The sequence below is a fragment of the Rosa rugosa genome, chromosome 5 (genome assembly GCF_958449725.1).
Source record: "Rosa rugosa chromosome 5, drRosRugo1.1, whole genome shotgun sequence".
Classification (NCBI taxonomy): Eukaryota; Viridiplantae; Streptophyta; class Magnoliopsida; order Rosales; family Rosaceae; genus Rosa; species Rosa rugosa.
The window spans coordinates 14,708,498-14,727,555 of record NC_084824.1 but is presented as its reverse complement, the minus strand read 5'-3'; the positions used below and the strand labels follow the sequence as shown (position 1 = coordinate 14,727,555).

General features: G+C 38.4%; 3 protein-coding genes across 3 annotated transcripts; all 3 read left to right on the top strand.

Moving 5' to 3' along the window:
* The first annotated feature begins 8,271 nt into the window (after positions 1–8,271).
* LOC133712510 (GDSL esterase/lipase At4g16230-like) lies at positions 8,272–10,451 on the top strand. Its single transcript, XM_062138617.1, has 6 exons — positions 8,272–8,340; positions 8,430–8,890; positions 8,975–9,105; positions 9,203–9,448; positions 9,622–9,877; positions 9,956–10,451. The coding sequence occupies exons 2-6, from the start codon at positions 8,656–8,658 to the stop codon at positions 10,183–10,185; spliced, it is 1,098 nt and encodes a 365-aa protein (XP_061994601.1). The 5' UTR covers positions 8,272–8,340; positions 8,430–8,655; the 3' UTR covers positions 10,186–10,451.
* A 3,140-nt stretch (positions 10,452–13,591) lies between these two features.
* Positions 13,592–14,427, top strand: LOC133711244 (GDSL esterase/lipase At4g16220-like). The gene is made up of 3 exons (XM_062137398.1): positions 13,592–13,826; positions 13,911–13,975; positions 14,326–14,427. Exons 1-3 carry the CDS (start codon positions 13,592–13,594, stop codon positions 14,425–14,427), a joined length of 402 nt encoding a protein of 133 aa, XP_061993382.1.
* A 3,748-nt stretch (positions 14,428–18,175) lies between these two features.
* On the top strand, positions 18,176–18,981 carry LOC133710571 (calcium-binding protein CP1). The gene has a single exon (XM_062136676.1). The coding sequence runs from the start codon at positions 18,247–18,249 to the stop codon at positions 18,730–18,732; it is 486 nt and encodes a 161-aa protein (XP_061992660.1). The 5' UTR covers positions 18,176–18,246; the 3' UTR covers positions 18,733–18,981.
* The last annotated feature ends 77 nt before the right edge of the window (positions 18,982–19,058 follow it).

Here is a 19,058-nt window from a genome sequence, read left to right as displayed (position 1 = left end):
ATTTTGCAGCTGCGCTTGCCAAGGAGATGGTGGGTCTTCACAGATGGGCAAATGTGCCACCACCATCTCTTCTCGGAGTTCTGAAGACGGATGGACTACCATGTCCTCCTATGGGGACTGCTTAGCTCTCTGGTTTTTGTTATAGTATGGTTCTGTTTTATCACTCTAGTACCTGATATTGTATGTATCTAGGTAGAGGTGGGTAAAACTTTATTCTCTGGTTGTATTTTGCCTCTGTTGGGCCTCTGGGCATTGCCCTCTTTTAATGGAATTTTCCGTTTTACCAAAAAAAAAAAAAACATTCCCGATTGAAGAGAGGTACCGGACTTGAGTGAGGAATGTTGAGGCTTTCCAATCTGGAACAAATAAGTGCTTGTTAATAGCATCAATGAGACCATGAGAATCTGAGGATATGACAATATCTACGTTAGGAAAAGAGCTTGCTAGGTACATTGCCTCCCTGATTGCCAAGGCCTCAGTTGCCATTGGGGAAGGGGCTAGCAATTTCACTACTCTTCTAGCAACCAAAGAACCTGTACAATCCTTAGCTAATGCTGCCACGCCACAAGAGAGGGAATCATGATGCCATGAAGCATCCGGATTGATACAAATAACAGTACCAAAAGAAGGGATCCATTTTGATCTGTGACTATTCGAGCGCGGTTGAAGAGCTTGATCACAAGGAGAATGAGTAATTTTGTTTGCTGCAAGGAACTCATTAGCAGCTTGATAAGCAGACAAAGCAATCCCTATTGGATTTGGAGGAAATTTCTTGAAGAAGCAATCACATGCACCTATGTTTCTAAATCCGCCAAAGGAAGAAGGAAATATGAGTACCAAAATCAGCATGTGTATCCATTTGAGTATCAGAAAACAACCATTCATCAAAAGAGGTAATAGCTTGGAGGGGTACTTTATAAGAAAAGGGATGAGCAACCATCTTTAAGCGTCCATGGACAAGTAAGAAGGGCATGCTCAATAGATTCATCTGGTTGTAGACAAATGTGACACTCCGAAGAAGAAGCAACAATATGTCTTCAAATCACTACTATTATTTTTTAAAACACACATCTTTTCCTTCTTTTTCCCTTTGGTTTTTTAATTGGTTGGGCCATATCAATGTTACATGGTTGGGCAGAGGGCTTTTCCTACCTAGCACAGGTTGGTAGAAGTGGTGATGGGTTTTCTCGTTGCAATGTTTGTGTTCTGTTTCGGCATTTATTTGAGCATTTGATCTTCATTTACTATTGGGATTGCAGATTGCCCAAGGAGCCTTTGGATTTCAGCTTCTTTTGGATCCCCCCGAACCCTCTCCAAGTATTCCTCCTACCTTTTGAATGGTATAACTCTGAACTCGTATGATTTGTAACTTTGTATATATCGATCACATAAGTTCATCAAGTATTCAGATCGTAACAATTAACCTTTCTTCTAATCAGCAACTATATATGCCACTGTTTTAAATGTGTTTGGTAAGGCTCTGATAATGCAGTTCATCCCCGCTGTGTGCTTTCGTCGGCACCGAGGGGCATGTAGTCCTCTGTCAATAGTGAAAAATGAAAACATGATAGTGCATTCTCCAATCTGTGAATTTTGAAGATTATCATGGTCTCTGTATCTTCTAAACAATAATAGTATTCCATTTGACAGATTGTGAAGGACTACTTGTTGTTTATCTTCTGTGAGATACCGTAAGAATGTGTAGTTGCACTAGAATAAAAAGAAAAGAATATATGTTCATAAGGCACAAATTAAGTATGATTTGACTCAATTTGAGTTTGCTTGACTAAATTTAACCATTGTAATATGTACTCACTTCCATGTGAAAATTTAGCTTTAAGCTAAGGAGTAGAGAATTGCAAGTACGACTGTACAATTATAATCTGCACAATAATCCTTTTCACCCATTTAGACAACATATGTGATTCTATCTGTTAAGATATGCTTACTAATATAAAATGTTTTGACGAAGTCACTGCACTGCAGTGTTTTTTCTCGTTCTATTGTTTCTCTTTTTTCTTTCTATTTGGTTAGGCTTATCTAGTCTTGCCTCTACTGGGCTTGTCTTGTAACTATGAAAGCTTGGTTTTTCTGTTCGCTGGGCTTAGTTACTTTCGGTCCAGTCTGCTTTGTGCTCTCTGGGCCTCAATGCAAATATTTTCACGTTGGAAAAAAAAAGTGCCAGGTTATATGGTAACTTAGAAAAAAACTTTCATTAAAGTAAATAATGTGTTCTTATTGGAGAAGTAAGTTATAGTTTAAATAATTATGTCCTTGAAATGGTAACTATATGTATGACATCTAAATATGTACGCCAATGAGCTAGCATGTTAGTCATTCATAATAACATATATCATAGGGGTCACATATCTAAATCTCATAGACATCATGAATGAGATCGATAGGATTTTAAAGTGGGATGTGTGGGGATAAAAAAATTAAAAAAAAATCCAAACATGTACCCCCTAGAATTATCCATAAAACATGAGGATATTCCTCTACTTTAGTCACCTGGGAGGTTAAATGAGTACAATATTTTACCAAAATCTCTCAAATTAGTATGTTTTCCTTCTTCTATATCAATAAATGGCTCTGCAGCATTTCAATTTGGGATTATTGTGGCTAAAATAACAGTAAAGAATACTTATTGCTGAGGTAGAGGATAATGGTTGGAGTTTCAGAACCTCAGAAAGTGTGACCACTAATGAAGCAATGGACCTATATCTTGTCGTGGCAAAAGCCAATCTGCAGCTTTTACAGAATACAGATGCGTTTGATTTGTGGAGTTTGCAGCTGCCTCTGTAACTGTGAGCTTGACATCTAGTCGGTCACAAGCAAACTTTCTTTATCTTGTTGATCATAGTATACTTCATAAGTTCATATTGATGATGAGGTTGTTCCCAAATCCCAACCAATATACTAATTTCGAGCTATGTTTTAATCATTTATGTATGGATGAAATACCTCAGGCAAAATTAATTGTAACATGCAAACTTAATGCCTGCAAGTCTGCAACTGCAAGAAAAAATGTATACTACTCTCAGCTTTAGGGTAACAATAAACCAGAATACGTATCAAAAAAAAAAAAAACAATAAACCAGAATATATTAATTACCACTGCAGAATCTAAATTACTGTATCAAACTACACATGGGATATCACATTTTTAGTATTTTCTATTGAGGAATCAAATCCTACATGATCTAGAATACTTATTGTTAGGTGATTTGCTGTATCAAGTAGTTATTAACTAGATATGTATTACTATAGTTAGAGGGGATTAGCTGTATAAAATGTTGTAATCATTCATCAATTTGTATTAAGAAAAACACTTCTTCACATTCTAAGAATTCTTTATGGTATCAGAGCATACGCTCTTGAGAACCTAGAAACCCAAAAACACAAAACCTAAAACACAACTTACCTCATGGGCGGAGAAGAAGAACAGAAGGCTGAAGTTCAGCAACAGAATTCTTCCAAAGCCTCGGCACCATGGGAGAATGCCAATCACCCTCTCTTTCTCCATCATTCAGATCAACCAGGAGCTGTCCTAGTTGCACAACCTCTGATGGAAGATAACTACACGACATGAGAGCAGTCGATGACTGGCGCTCACCATTAAAAACAAAAAGGGTTTTATTTATGGAACCCTCACCAAGCCAACTCACAACTCTTCTGAGCAGCTATAGTGGGAACGATGCAACACCCTTGTGAAAACCTGGTTACTAGGAGCTATGTCGAAGGAGGTTGCAAGCAGTGTAATCCACTGTAAGGATGCGCGAGGTATGTGGTTAGAATTGAAAGAAAGATTTTCTCAGATCAATACAATTGCACTTTTTCAAATTGAAAGCGCCATCCATGGCTGCGAACAAGGCACAACAACAATCACATCATTCTTTACAAAGCTTAAAAGCTTATGAGATGAGAGAGATGCACTTTGTGCTTTCCCTCCTTGTAGTTGCGAGGCTGCTTCTAAGGTCAAAGATTACATCGAGATGCAGAAAACCATGAAGTTTTTTATGGGGCTGAATGAAGGCTAGCTATGCGCAGACCAGGAATAACATTATTAGTATGGATCCTTTACCAACTCTTAACAAGGCTTATGCTATGGTCCTTCGTCAGGAGAAACAGGCAGAGGTATCCACTGGGAAAAACACACAGGCCTCAGAAGCTTCGGCATTTGCTGTAAGGAAGTCTTCTCGTGAAGTTCAGTTTACAGGAGGAGATACCAAGTGGTGCGAAAAATGCAAAATGGACAACCACAATACCAAAAGCTGCAGGGCACACCTCAAGTGTACGTATTGTGGCCTCAAAGGCCATACATATGACTACTGCCGCAAGAGAAAGAAAACATTGGCAAGAGAAGAAGGGAGCTCGAAAGCAAACTTTGTGGGAATGTCTAATGAAGGCAATGAAGACCTTACTGTTCTTCCTTTCTCAGAGCGTGAATGCAAGCAGATGATGGGATTTTTGAGCAAGATTAAGGCCGCAGCTAGCAAGACCAATGACGGCCATCAGTTGCTAGAGATGTTGAACACTACACAGCCATCCTCTACAAATTTTGTTGGTAACGTTCCTAATTTTGAAGATATGTCAGGTAAAGCATTTGCTCTCACACAACACAATAAAGATGTGATCTGGATATTAGACAGTGGAGCTAGTGACCATATTGTATGTGATCCTATCCATCTTACATCATCTCGGCCTGTCCATAATCGTATAGTCAAATTACCTGATGGTACCATGTTGCAAGTCTCCCATATTGGGACTGTAGTCTTTTCCTCACATTTTATGCTGCATAATGTCCTCTGCGTCCCATTGTTCTACTTAAACCTCATATCTATTAGCAAGCTTGCGTTGGATTCCTTTTATGTCACCATATTCATCAAACAAGTTTGTTTTATATAGGATCTTCAATCGGGGAGGATGATTGGGACGGGAGCTGAAAGTGAGGGACTCTACTGCCTCAATATGCCCAAGAAAGGATCGTGCAATGTGGTGAAGACCAAAACTCAAGACTTGTGGCATCAGCGACTTGGCCATCCCTCTAGTAAGGCAACTTCTTTATTCTCTTTTATGAAAAATAAAACTTGTGATTTTAGTCACTGTTCCGTTTGTCCTCTGGCTAAGCAAACTAGACAGCCTTTTCCCTTAAGTTTTTTGACTAGTACTTCTTGTTTTGATTTAATTCATGTGGACATATGGGGTGGCTATCATGTCCCATTCCTTTCTGGAGCTCAGTATTTCTTAACAATTGTTGATGATCATTCCAGGAGTACTTGGGTTTCTTCATGCATCATAAGTCCGAAGCAAGAAATTTACTCATTCATTTTATCACTTTAGTCGAAACACAGTTTGGGAAAAGAGTCAAGGTTGTTAGAAGTGATAATGGTTCCGAGTTTAAGTGCGTTGAATTCTATTCTTCTAAGGGTATTTTACACCAAACGAGTTGCATTAATACGCCTCAGCAAAATGGCATCGCTGAGCGTAAACACAGACACTTGTTAAATGTTGCTCGTGCACTTCTCTTTCAGTCACACTTGCCTAAACCTTTTTGGGGGGATGCCATATTGACGGCTGCTTACTTAATAAATAGGACACCAACACCACTCTTACAAGGGAAAACACCATTTGAGAAGTTGTTTCACAAACCACCGACCTATTCCCAGCTTCGTGTCTTTGGTTGTAGGTGTTTTGTTTCCACCCATCCGCTGCGACCTAGTAAATTTGACCCTTGTTCTACTGAATGTGTTTTTCTGGGTTATCCTCACGGTCAAAAGGGTTACAAGGTTTATAGCTTACAAGACAAGAAAATATTAGTATCTCGGGATGTGATCTTTTTCGAAACTGAATTTCCTTATCAGGCTAGGACTCCCACATCTTTGACTCCTGATAACTCTCGGCCATTAAGTCACTTATTTCCTTCCTCATTTAATTCGTCCCAAAAAGATCACCACCTCTCACCAAATCTTTTCGAATATGAGTTTGATTCCAATCCTAACTCACCAGATCTTCCAGGATCACAATCTGATTCTAATCCTAACTCTCCAAATCTTCCAGGATCACAATCTAATTCCAATCCTAACTCTCCAAATCTTCCAGGATCACAATCTGATTCTGATTCCAATCTTCACTCTCCAAATCTTCTAGGATCACAATCTGATTCCAATCCTAACTTTCCAAATCCTCCAGGATCACAATCTGATTCCAATCCTAACTCAACTGTATCACCTACCACTCATTCTCCAATCATCTCAGACTCTTTCACTTCCCAAGAAGTCGCTCCACAACCACGACGGTCCACAAGAGCCACCAGAATGCCAACCACATTGCAAGGCTTTCACATTGAGGCAACCCTTCCTTCTCGCCCTACACCGTCGTCCTCCACGAGCGAAGTTCAGCCTTCAGGTACTCCTCATTCCATTGCTCATGTCTTATCCTATGACAGACTTTCTCCCACACACAAAGCTTTTACTGTCAATCTTAGTCTAGAAAAGGAACCACAATCTTTTTCTCAGGCCGTACTTGCACCAAAGTGGAGAGAAGCCATGAATCAAGAAATACAGCCTGCAAGAAAATAAGACATGGAGTTTGGTACCACTTCCTCCCAACAAGAAACCAATTGGCTGTAAGTGGGTCTTTAAGATCAAACATAATCTTGATGGCACCGTGGAACGTTACAAGGCCCGTTTAGTTGCCAAAGGTTACAGTCAAGTTGCCGGAATTGATTATCTAGAAACCTTTGCTCCTGTAGCCAAGCTGACCACAGTTCGTATCCTTCTCAGTTCAGTAGCTTTGCAGGGTTGGCATCTCCACCAATTGGATGTAAACAATGCCTTTCTCAATGGTGACTTATATGAGGAGGTTTTCATGAAGCTATCTCCTGGTTTCGGACGAAAGGGGGAGCATAGAGTTTGTCAACTTCACAAATCACTGTATGGATTGAAACAAGCATCCCGACAATGGTTTTTGAAGCTTTCTGCTGCTCTTAAGGCTGGTGGGTTTAGTCAATCCTGGTCAGACTATTCACTTTTCATCCGAAATTACCAAGGAAGATTTAAAGTCTTGTTAGTATATGTTGACGATGTCATAGTAACCGGGAACAACTTGGAGGACATCTTGAAGACGAAGCAATTTCTGGCAAGCAAGTTCAAGCTCAAAGACATGGGGCAGTTGAAATATTTTCTCGGCATTGAGGTAGCACGGTCTAAACAAGGTATTGTTTTGAGTCAGCGCAAATATGCACTTGAAGTTCTTGAGGATGTTGGTTTTCTAGGAGCTAAACCATCACGATTTCCCATTGATCAAAACTTGGTGTTACTGCAAGGTGAGGGAATATTGTTAAAGGATGCGTCTCAATATTGGCGATTGGTTGGAAGACTCATTTATCTTACAATCACTAGACCAGACCTTGTGTATGTAGTGCACATTTTGAGTCAATTCATGGACAAGCCTCACCAACCTCACTTGGATTCAGCTTACAGAGTGTTGAGATATTTGAAACAGACCCCAGGTCAAGCTAGGGATATTACTGCCTTCCACCGGACAATTAGAAATAAAAGCTTACTGTGATGCAGATTGGGCGCGTTGCAAGGACACTCGAAGATCTACTACCGAGTATTGTATTTTCTTAGGCAATGCACCAATTTCATGGAAGACTAAGAAGCAAGGAACTGTATCTCGTTCCAGTGCAAAGGCGGAGTACAGGTCTATGGCAACAACATGCTGCGAAATTACATGGATTAGAAATCTGTTGAAGGACTTGAATGTTAACTACACACGTGCAATCAGATTATTATGTGACAATCAGGCTGCAATTCATATAGCATCAAATCCATTTTTTCATGAGCGGACGAAGCACATTGAAATCGATTGTCACGTTGTCCGGGAAAAGGTACAAAGAGGATTGGTTCAGACCGTTCATGTCAAAACACAGGAGCAGCTAGCCGACTTGTTCACCAAGCCGCTGAGTTCTAAACAGTTCACTATTCTCTTGAGCAAGATAGGTGTAATCAACATACACTCTATCTTGAGGGGGAGTATTGAGGAATCAAATCCTACATGATCTAGAATACTTATTGTTAGGTGATTTGCTGTATCAAGTAGTTATTAACTAGATATGTATTACTATAGTTAGAGGGGATTAGCTGTATAAAATGTTGTAATCATTCATCAATTTGTATTAAAAAAAACACTTCTTCACATTCTAAGAATTCTTTATTTTCTGACTTTGAAACTTCTATACAATTACACTCACGGACTCCACTGTGGGATTGCAACTTGAAGATACTTCCTTTTTCGATCACTTCGAAACTCTCAGAACAGCTCTGTTCTCACGGGGTAAGTTGCTAAGTTTGCACTGCATTCAATTCATTGCTTCTGCTAACTTCTAAGTTCTAAATCTCACCATGTTAGGCCTATGAATGTAGATATTGACAGGCACAAGTTTCTCTACAAAGACCTAAAAAGTATAGGTTCATAAGCCTAACTCTGGTCCAGTTTAACTGTATTTCATGCTCTCAATAACGTGTTCGATGAAATGATTGTATGATTTTATCTACATAAAGAGGCCGGGCTGTTGCTCCTTTCAAGCTTCATCTGAAGAATAGTATTGGTTTTGAGAAATTTGAGATACCCTTTTGCAAGATCTCTGTAATGGGTGGCCTATTTTCAAATGGAAAATTCATTCTTGGCATTGTTTTTGCACTCTGGAGAATGTGTTCAGCAAAAGAAACTCCTGCTAATTTTGTGTTTGGCGATTCTCTAGTTGAAGTGGGGAACAACAACTATATTGTGACTCTCTCCAAGGCTGATTATCCTCCCAATGGAATCGATTTTGGAAAGCCTACCGGGAGATACACAAATGGAAGAACCATCATTGACATTATAGGCAAGTAACAAGTTCTGGTCCTACATTCAGTTCATCCTTTGTCTCTAGTCCTTCATCATTCTTTTGACACATTCTAATCAACAGGTCAGACTCTTGGTTTTAAGGGGTTCACTCCTCCTTACTTAGCTCCCACAACAGCTGGACCAGTAATTCTGAGTGGTGTTAACTATGCTTCAGGTGGAGGTGGAATTCTTAATGAAACAGGAAAAATATTTGTAAGGATTCTTCTCTGCTTTTCAATCAATTTCATTTGATCATATTAAACGTATACATTAAGCTAATGAAATATAAATCATATGTAATCTTTGGTAGGTTGGTAGAATAAACTTGGATGCACAGATAGATAACTTTGCAAATACCAGGCAAGACATTATCTCAAGAATCGATCTTCCTGCAGCTCTAAAGTTACTTAGAAGAGCTCTGTTCTCAGTAACAATCGGCTCGAATGATTTCATCAATAACTACTTGGCGCCAATTATATCTGAGACGGAGAGGAAGTCGATACCTCCGGAAACCTTTGTTGGCATTTTGATCGCAAGACTCAGACTACAAATTACAGTAAACATTTTTCTTTATCATAACTCTAATAATGCTTCCCCATATATTGTACTTTGAGTTTAGGATACATTAAGCTATTAATTGCCTGTTATGATGAGAAATACCTAGTCATTCATATTGTACTATGGTTGTATGTTTCAGTTTTATTAACATAGATTTGTTATGAAATGCAGAGACTGTACAATTTGGGTGCAAGGAAGATGGTTGTGGTAAATGTAGGACCTATTGGGTGTATACCTTATCAGAGGGAAGTAAATCAAGCTGATCCAGAGAGCTGTGTGGAATTTTCGAATCAACTAGCACGGTCATTCAATGCCAAGCTCAGGACCCTTGTCACCGAGCTAAACAAGAACCTTCCTACGGCCAATTTTGTTTATGCAGATGTTTATAGTATTGTGGAAGACATTATTGAGAACTACATATCATATGGTGAGACTTAGTGCTGTGAGTTTTCACTGATAATTTGCTTGAAGATAACGAGACTGACTAGTCTTGTTCCATTAACAGGTTTCGAGAATGCAAACTCTGCATGCTGCAGAGTAGCAGGGCGCTACGGGGGTCTAATTCCATGCGGTCCTCAGCCATCAAAAGTTTGCGTGGACCGGTCGAAGTATGTGTTTTGGGATGCTTACCATCCTTCTGATGCTTCTAATATGATCATAGCAAGGCGTCTCTTGTATGGGAACTCCTGTGATATTTCACCCATGAATGTAGTGCAACTTCTCCAAGCTTCTTGATCTGCACTCAAATGGTGGTTGGTTCATAAAACATAGAGCGTTGTTTATAGAGTAGTAGCAACGTTGCAGCTGGAGAGAATGGAAAGTTGCAAGTGTAAGAAATGCCTAAAAGGGTCTAATTATGGTTCGACTATTTGTTGTAATAAGCCACATTATCTCTCTGTTCGAAATTTTTTCTTTTTAACAGGTCTGGTTCAACTTTTTTTTTTTTTGGTGTAAAGTCTGGTTCATTCAACTTTACATGTTCTGAAGTTTAACCCAAAATAAATGTGACCAACAGGCCGGGAGCCTGGGATTAAATGCTTTATTAGAGCTTTGATTCATTTCATCACTTGATTGTATATGAAGGAATCAAAAACTAGGCCAGTTTTGATTTTAACCCTACTTTTTACACTCACTAAGTAAAACGTTCATGTTCAATCAATTTTGTACTATAAGAGACCTGTTCAAACTAACCGAAAGCTATGAGGATTTTTTCTTCCTATTAGAGATCATGGCCGATCAACATTTTTTGAAGATGACCTAGAAACAACCGGCCACGACAACATAGTTCTTCAGGTATTTACATCTATATTCAACAAAAAAAAAAATTTCATCAAAAAAAAAAACAAAAAAAAAATTTGACTCAATTTTGCTAAATATCTTTATTCTTTACTACTATTATTTAAAAACACACATCTTTTTCCTTCTTTTCCCTTTGGTTTTGTAATTGGTTGGGGGCCATATCAGTGTCCACTTGGTTGGGCGAGGCTGGAGCTGAGGTGAGCCAAAAGAGGCGGCCGCCTCAAGCCTTCGACCGTTTTGTATCGGAAAATAGGTTCAATTTAAAGTTGACTCCTATACAAACATTATCTAGTGTAAATATGCATCATGTAATATGTTCTATGTTCCAACGGTAAAACATGTAATTTTTACATTTGTGGTTGAGTGTTTGAATCTTATGTAGCACCATGTGTGTGGTATGTAATTTTTTCCTTATATGTATGTAAAAATATGGGACCATTTTACAGTTTTTGCCTTGGACTTTAAAATCTCATGTTCGGGCCTAGTTGGGTGAAGGGTTTTCCCTAGCTAGCACAGGATGGCGGTGGTGGATGAGTTTTCTAGTTTCAATGTGTGTGTTCTTTTTAGGCCCGTGTAATGTGTCGTATGGTTGTATGCATTGATCACATAAGTTCATCAATTGTTCAATTTGTAACATTAACCTTGAAAATCTATTTGTAGTCTTCCATGAGAGTAGCAAGGGTTTTCTAGTCAGGCTTAATAACTTGAAAATGTGGGTTTACTTAGGTAATGACTCTTTTTGACAACCTCACTAAAGTGGATCGTTATGTGGCTCTATCAATGAACGGACAATTCTCTTTCAAAAAAAAAAAAAAGAGAGAAAATTAAATAAATTAAATAGACACGTAAACTATTAGGTAAGAATAATTAAATGCTAGCATAGCGTGTTAACACGGATAACCAGCACAATAATCTATCTTCCCCTTAAGGCAACATAATTAATTAGATGGTATTGACTCCATACTCTATTTGTTTATTTATGTGCTACCTTCTATTCAAAAGGTAGAATATACGTTCTAGTAAAATAAAAAAATGATCATAATTAACATTGTTCGAAAGAATCACCAGAATGTCTTGCAAAAGCATCGATGGCGGCAAGAGACACCAATTCAAAGAGTTATATAGGCTCTAAGACCATGTGTTATAGTAAAACATATATGGTAGTCACACACATATCCAATATGACAATATTCCTCCCTTACTTCCAGATTAGTACATGGCATTGCACTATTTTGAAATAGGTTTATTATGGCTCTCTTTCCTACACACTAAAATATCACGAATGAAAACTTAATTGGGAAAAATCTTCAAATGGTACTTAAATCTTTAAAACTATTTTTGTATTACTTGGACTATTTCTCTTTTAGCCAATTTAGTACTTCCGTCTAGTTTGCTATTTAAAATAGGGGTAAAACTGTCAAATCAAATTTTATTTATAACATATATATTATTTGTTTTTTTTTTTTTCACAAAACAAATATGTTATCTTTGAGTCAATATAATATTTACACGTATTTGTTAATTTTTTTGGTTTTTTTTTGTCATTAATTTTCTTTAATTATGTACCCAAAAATAAAAGCTGGAAAAAAAAAATTATTTTATACCTAGATTTCAACCATGTAGTTGAAAACTGAATACGATTTCTCGAGTGGGTTTTATTTTTATTCTTTCATATTTTGGTTTCTTTTAATTATTTTAAGAATTTTATTTTATCTAATTTTCAAATTTTGTGAAATAACTGTTTTGCCCCTGTCTTTATTACTAAAAAAGTGTGCCACATAAGCAATTTAATGGTAAAGTAGACAGAGGTACTAAAATAACTAACGGGGCAATATTTCAGATATTACGAGGGTAGTTTTAATGATATAGGTACCAAAATGTGCATTGAACCTTAATTCATGTACCATTTGAGGATTTTTCTCAAAAATTTACTGTTGAGGTAATTGGAGTTTCAGAACGTCAGAAAATGTGACCAATAATGAAGCAAATGGACCTATAACTTGTTAGAGTTAATTAAAATCAGAAATTGAGGTATTTAAGTATTTCATCCATATTCTCAAAAAAAATATAAAAAAAAAATCCATACATAAACGATAAAAACATAGATTGAAGTTAGTTTATTGGTTGGGACAACCTCATCATAAATATGAAGTACTATAACAAGAAACTAAAAGACCTTAAAGAAGGTAATGATCGTCTAGATGTTGTCAAGCTTACAGTTACAGAGGCACAGCTGCAAACTCCATAAATCAAAGGCATCTGTATTCTGTAAATGCATACAGATTGGCCGCTGCCTCCACTTCACGACAAGGATGAAATTAATGGTAACCTGCAATTCTGCAATTGCAAGAACGAATGTAGCTCAAGCTTTAGGGTAACAAAAAACCTCAATACCAGTGCAGAATCTGAATTATTGTATTAAATTTCACATGGAATATCGCATTTTTAGTATTTTACTGCTCTGACTTTGAAACTTTCTTACAGTTACACTCTCGGACTCCACGGTGGGTTAGATACTTGAATCTACTTCTTTCACTTGGAAACTCCCTCAACAGTTCTTCTCAAACGGGTTAGTTGCTACATTTTCACTGCATTTAATTCAATGCTGTTGCTAACTTCTAACTCTTACCATTTTAGGCCTATGATTGAATTTAGATATTGACAAGAAGAGGTTGCTCTACTCTGGTCCCGTTTAACTGTTTTTCATGCTCTTAATAATGTGTTTCGCTGAAGTGATTGTAAATATATCTACATAAAGAGGGCTGTTGCTCCTTTCAAACTTCATCTGAAGTATAGTATTTGTTTTGAGAAATTTGAGATACCCTTTTGCAAGATCTTTATAATGGGTAGCATATTTTTTGATGGAAAATTCGTTCTTGGCATAATTTTTGCACTGTGGAGAATTTGTTTGGCAAAAGAAACAACTGCTAATTTTGTGTTTGGGGATTCTCTGGTTGAAGTTGGAGACAACAACTACATTCCCTCACTCTCCAAGGCTGATTATCCTCCCAATGGCATCGATTTCGGAAAGCCTACCGGGCGATACACAAATGGAAGAACCGTCATTGACATTATAGGCAAGTAACAAGTTCTGGTCCTACATTCAGTTCTTCCTATGTCTCTAGTCCTTGATCATTCTTTTGACACATTCTAATCAACAGCTCAGAGTGCTCTGGGTTTGAAGGAGTTCACTCCTCCTTACTTAGCTCCCACAACAGCTGGACCAGTAATTCTGAAGGGGTAAGGAGTTAAGGACAATTTTGGTCTCATTTAGTTATGACTATTGCAATTTTGCATGGAAGGTCAAGTTTATCAACTTTTTATGTGTAAAACCCCATACATATGCGCAATTTTGGTGTTTTTTTTTTTTTTTTTCGTTGTTTCCTTTTTACGTGCTAAATAACTTTGAGACCTTTCAAAGTTGGGCCTTTGCCCTTTTTTCAGCTTCTGTTTTCCGTTGCTTTCGACTCCTTAATGACTGCATTGTCATGTGACTCCTGTCTCACTCTTTCCTTTACAATTCATATTGCATTTATTTTATATTTCTGGCCTTATACCATATGCTTTTTGTTGCAGATAACAATTAAACTGACAATCTTCAAGGAAAAGATGTGGATCGTAGAAGGGCAGAATTTGAGAGACGGAAGGCAGAGAGGAAGGAACAAATTACTCCAATGATTGAGGCCAGGAAACAAGAGAGGGAGGCATGCAATGAGGAAGAAAATAGAGAAAATTAGAAGAAAAAAAAAAACCCAAAAAATGAAGCTCCTATTAGGAAAAACTCATTCCTATATTTTCTTTTAATCTACACCCATTTACATAAATTTTTTTTTTTGAGTAAATGAAGATTTCATTGATAATCGCAAGCCAGAACGGCACTTACAAATTTCCCAGAAACGGGAATCATGCACCATTCACTTAAGACATTAAAGCTCACTTAAACAAGGAGCCTAACAAGCTACAACACTTCCCTACAAAGAGATAATTTTGCGAGAAAACTTCATTTGTCAATGCGCTCAATTGCGGTGCGCCAGAAGCTTACATTATCAGGATGTAAAGAGAAAACATCATAATCTGTAGGCTAACAAAGTCAAACATAGACGTAGATTGTTGAATGAAGCCACCGGGGTCCCAAATACGAAATCCTAGGGAATAAGAGCTCGTGATTCTAGTCCACGAATGAGCCCAAATCCAAGCAACATTCCCAAAAACTGAGGACACCCAATTGGCCATCAGCATTGGTTTGGGCCTCAGAAGTGATATGGGCTTTAGGGTCAGTTTGGGCACCCAATTAGAGTTGGGCCTCCCAACTGATATGGGCACCCATCCTGCCTCATCAGCGATGGCCGCCATGTTCACCGCCTTCAATCGGTGTGCGCCGCCTATCACCATCATTCCGGCAGATCGAAGCATGAAATCAATCATCGTTGTACATCGAGCCCCGACAGACCGGAAAACCTTAACTCTGAGCGCCCTTCCGCCACTTTCAACACCCATCCAAAATCGACCCAGCGGTGCTCTTCTCTTCACCGCTCTCACCTCCATAAGAATATTAAAAGCACTGCGTTGCCTACAAGCCTCAGAGGCCGAGATCCAGTCCACCCTATTCCACGCCAAAGATCGGTGACACCAATTTTGATCTTCCTCCTTGAGTCTGTCACAGTCTTTCAGGGCCTTGAGACGCCCTCTTGCTGGTCGCATCCTCCAACCAATTCCCACAACATCCTCCTTGAACTCATCCCGACTAGAGGACATGCCCGTGGAGTGCAGGTTCGCTTGGGTATTTGTCACCCATGGTTGATGTTGGAAGGCTGCAAAACAGCTTCGAGCGGCGGAGAGGAGAAATTCGCTTTGCTTCGGAGATGGACGCCGATAATGGAATCCCAAGCCATAGCGGCTAGGGTTCATTGTATTGTCTATTACTATTTAATATGCACTTGATACACCCATTTACATAATTAAACATTCCTTATAGGTTTTAAGTTTGTAATTATGATTTTTTTCATGTTTTTTTAGTTTAACTATTTTACCCTTATGATTTTTTTTTTGAAAATTTTTACCCTTATGATTGAATAGGTAAAATATTCATCAACTATAGCTGTTGACTTTTTAGTAAAATATTCATTTCACCTCATTTACCGGAAATGAAATAGAATAATCCAACACCCTTGTCATTAACTTTCACTTGCTAATTTTGGTATTTCTAGATGAACCATAGGCCTAACTGTATAATTTTTCCTATCATACGTACATGTGTTAAATATCATGTGAGTTTTAACATAAGCAAATGATTTAGGTACCTATCAATCAGGGAATAACTTAGGTAGAATGAACCATAGGTAAAATTGCATAATTTTGTCTATCATTCAGGTGTTAAACATCGTGTGGGTTTTAACATAAGCAAATGATTTAGGTACCTATCATTTAGGGAGTTCACAATTTGTACCTAAATCATTCAGAGAATGACTTAGGCACCTATAATTCCAGCTTTTGAATGTGGAGATTACATAACCTCCAACCCAGGTATTGATTTAGATTAGGCTTTTGAATGTGGAGATTACATAATCTCCAACCCAGGTATTGATTTCAATTGCTGGAATCAAGAGTTGATTAATTCTGGGCGATGTCTTTGCCCAACCGTTTCAAAATTAGCATCTGCAGAAAGTTTGGGGATGGTGGCAGCTTTAGTATTTCTTAACAACAATGAGTTTTAATATTTATCTTATTTAATAGTTTTTTTTTTAGATAAACCTAATTAATAGGTTTGGGTGTATATTAAAACAATCTTATAGATGAGTTTAATCTAAAAGGTGTGTGTGAATTTGGGTGTAGAATCAAATTCCCCAAAAAAAATATACTATCAGAGAGATGTGAAGAAGAAAGACTGCAAAAGCTGCATGAAGGTAAACATATATCAAGCTTCTTCGTTAACCAAAAGAAAAAAGCTATTTAGGAGTTCCTTCCTTTACTATGAATTTTCTGATTCCTCATTAGTTATTACTTATTAGTGTTATGTTTTCCAAAATGGCTCATATTAGGCCTTAGTTAATTTTTTCTTTTCATCATGTGCATCATTAGCTAATGCCATTGTGAACCATGCGCCTTAACCAGACGCAGATTTTAAAGAGTGCATTCGATCTCATAGTTACATAATTAATTTTGGACGATCTCTTCAAATAATATATATCTATGAGAAAATATATAAGGATAGTTAATTGTATGGATGTTCAAAAGTAACACAATGAAGCTTTTTTTGAGATAAAACGATGTCAGCCTTATTGAGATTTAGAAGAATTACATAATACAATGTTCAGCTGCAACTGCAGCTAGCAAAAATTGAGGTGGAGAATAGAAATGGTTGTGACTCTTTACTTGATTAGTATAATTCAACAAAATATAAATTTCAGATGATGACAACATTAGCATATGCCAAGTATGTGCTCCGAATTGAAAGTGGTGGACAGAATTTGATGCCATTCACCATTTTGCATTATTGAAACTTTTTTTTTTCTTGGTTACATGCATTATTGAAACTTTGAAAGGTCATTTTGTGGCCCAAATGCTTAGTTACATAATAGAGAATCAGAGATTAAGCCCGTGCTCACATGCTAAGGTTAAATAATAGTATTGTATTTCAAAAAAATTTGGAACTTCCAATATGAATTCTTTCATTTTAGAGCATCTTTAACAGACTTTCTATTTTTACTCCTTAGCTATTTTAGAGAGTATGTTTAGCTTTTTATCTATTTTAGCAGCTGCACCAGACTCCTAAGTGACTCTCTATTATAACTTTTAGCTATCTCGCTCCTAAATATAGAGAGCGAGATGAGACTCTCTATAATTTAAAACATTCATTTTGAGTTCTTAAAAATAACTTTTTTAGCTACTTTAGCTAAAATTTAACTAAAAAATGGCTAGCATTGCTAAAGATGCTCTTAATACTAATTCTATTAACAATTCGAAAACTATTGTCAACCACATTTGGACTGATGAGTTTTATTTTAGCCAAACTACGCAGTGATCAAAATGACTCAAACCAAACCAAACTGATCGAACTGAAACAATCGGTCGGTCTGTTTCACGCCGACTCATGCCCCCAAAATATCGCACCGGAGCGTTCCAAAAAATCCAGGAACACACACATTTGTTGACCATACCCTCTATAATTCTTGCCAAAGACAAACCGACCAGTCCACTTCAACAGAATCCCGAAATGATACATACACCCCTCCCTAAAGCCTCGTGACATCACCCGCTACGTAATCAACCCCCAAACTCCCACGTCGAAATTTCCAGCCCACATCCTCCCGGGCCCACCCCCAACAATCTTGCGCACCAAGCCATAAGCCCATCTCTCTCTCTCTCTCTCTCTCTCTCTCTCTCTCTCTAAACTCTCTATAAATACCCCACAACCCCTCCTCTCCTCTAGTCAATTCATTTTCTCATTCACGACGTCCTCTTCGATATTTCCGCGCTTCCCCGTTTCCCGATCAAAGTATGTGTCCCACCGGCCGAACCCTAGCGTCGACGACGTTGACCTCTTCGTCCTCGTCCTCCGACCTCCGCCCCGCATTCGACGTCCTCGACGCCGACCGCGACGGCAAGATCAGCAAGGACGATCTCCGCACCTTCTACGCCGGATTCTCCAGCTCCGGCGCCGACGAGAGCCTCATCCGGGCGATGATGTCCGCCGCCGACTCCAACTCCGACGGCTTCGTCGAGTACGATGAGTTCGAGCGCGTGCTCGCCTGTCAGAAACCCTCGGCCGCTGGCGGCGTCATGGAGGACGTGTTCAAGTTCATGGACCGCGACGGCGACGGCAGGCTCAGCCACGAAGATTTAAAGAGCTACATGAACTTGGCTGGGTTTCCGGCCACCGACGACGACATTGCGGCCATGATCAGATTGGGCGGCGGCGATGAAACTCAAGGCGTCGACTACGCCGGGTTGCTGAAGATCCTGGCCGTTGATCAAGTCAGCTAGACTAGGTTAGAGTCTTTGTTCAATAATGTAATTTCCAGCTATGAGGATATTTTTGAGGTAAAGTGGGAAACAAAATTATTGTTCTTGTTTGAATCTGAATCTGATGCCAAAACAAAACAAAGTTTCTGGCCGTGTTTAATCTTGGGTCGGTTTGTTGAATTTGTTTGTTAGCTAATGCTTCTTGGCTGGCTCCAATTATATTGTAGAAAAAAGGAGGGTATCTTTTTGGATGTTTCCTTTACCTCGTCATATTCGATTTTGTGTCTGCAAATTAATAGGTTCTGGCCTCAAACAGTGTTTCAATTTCGACCTCAAAAGTTGTATTG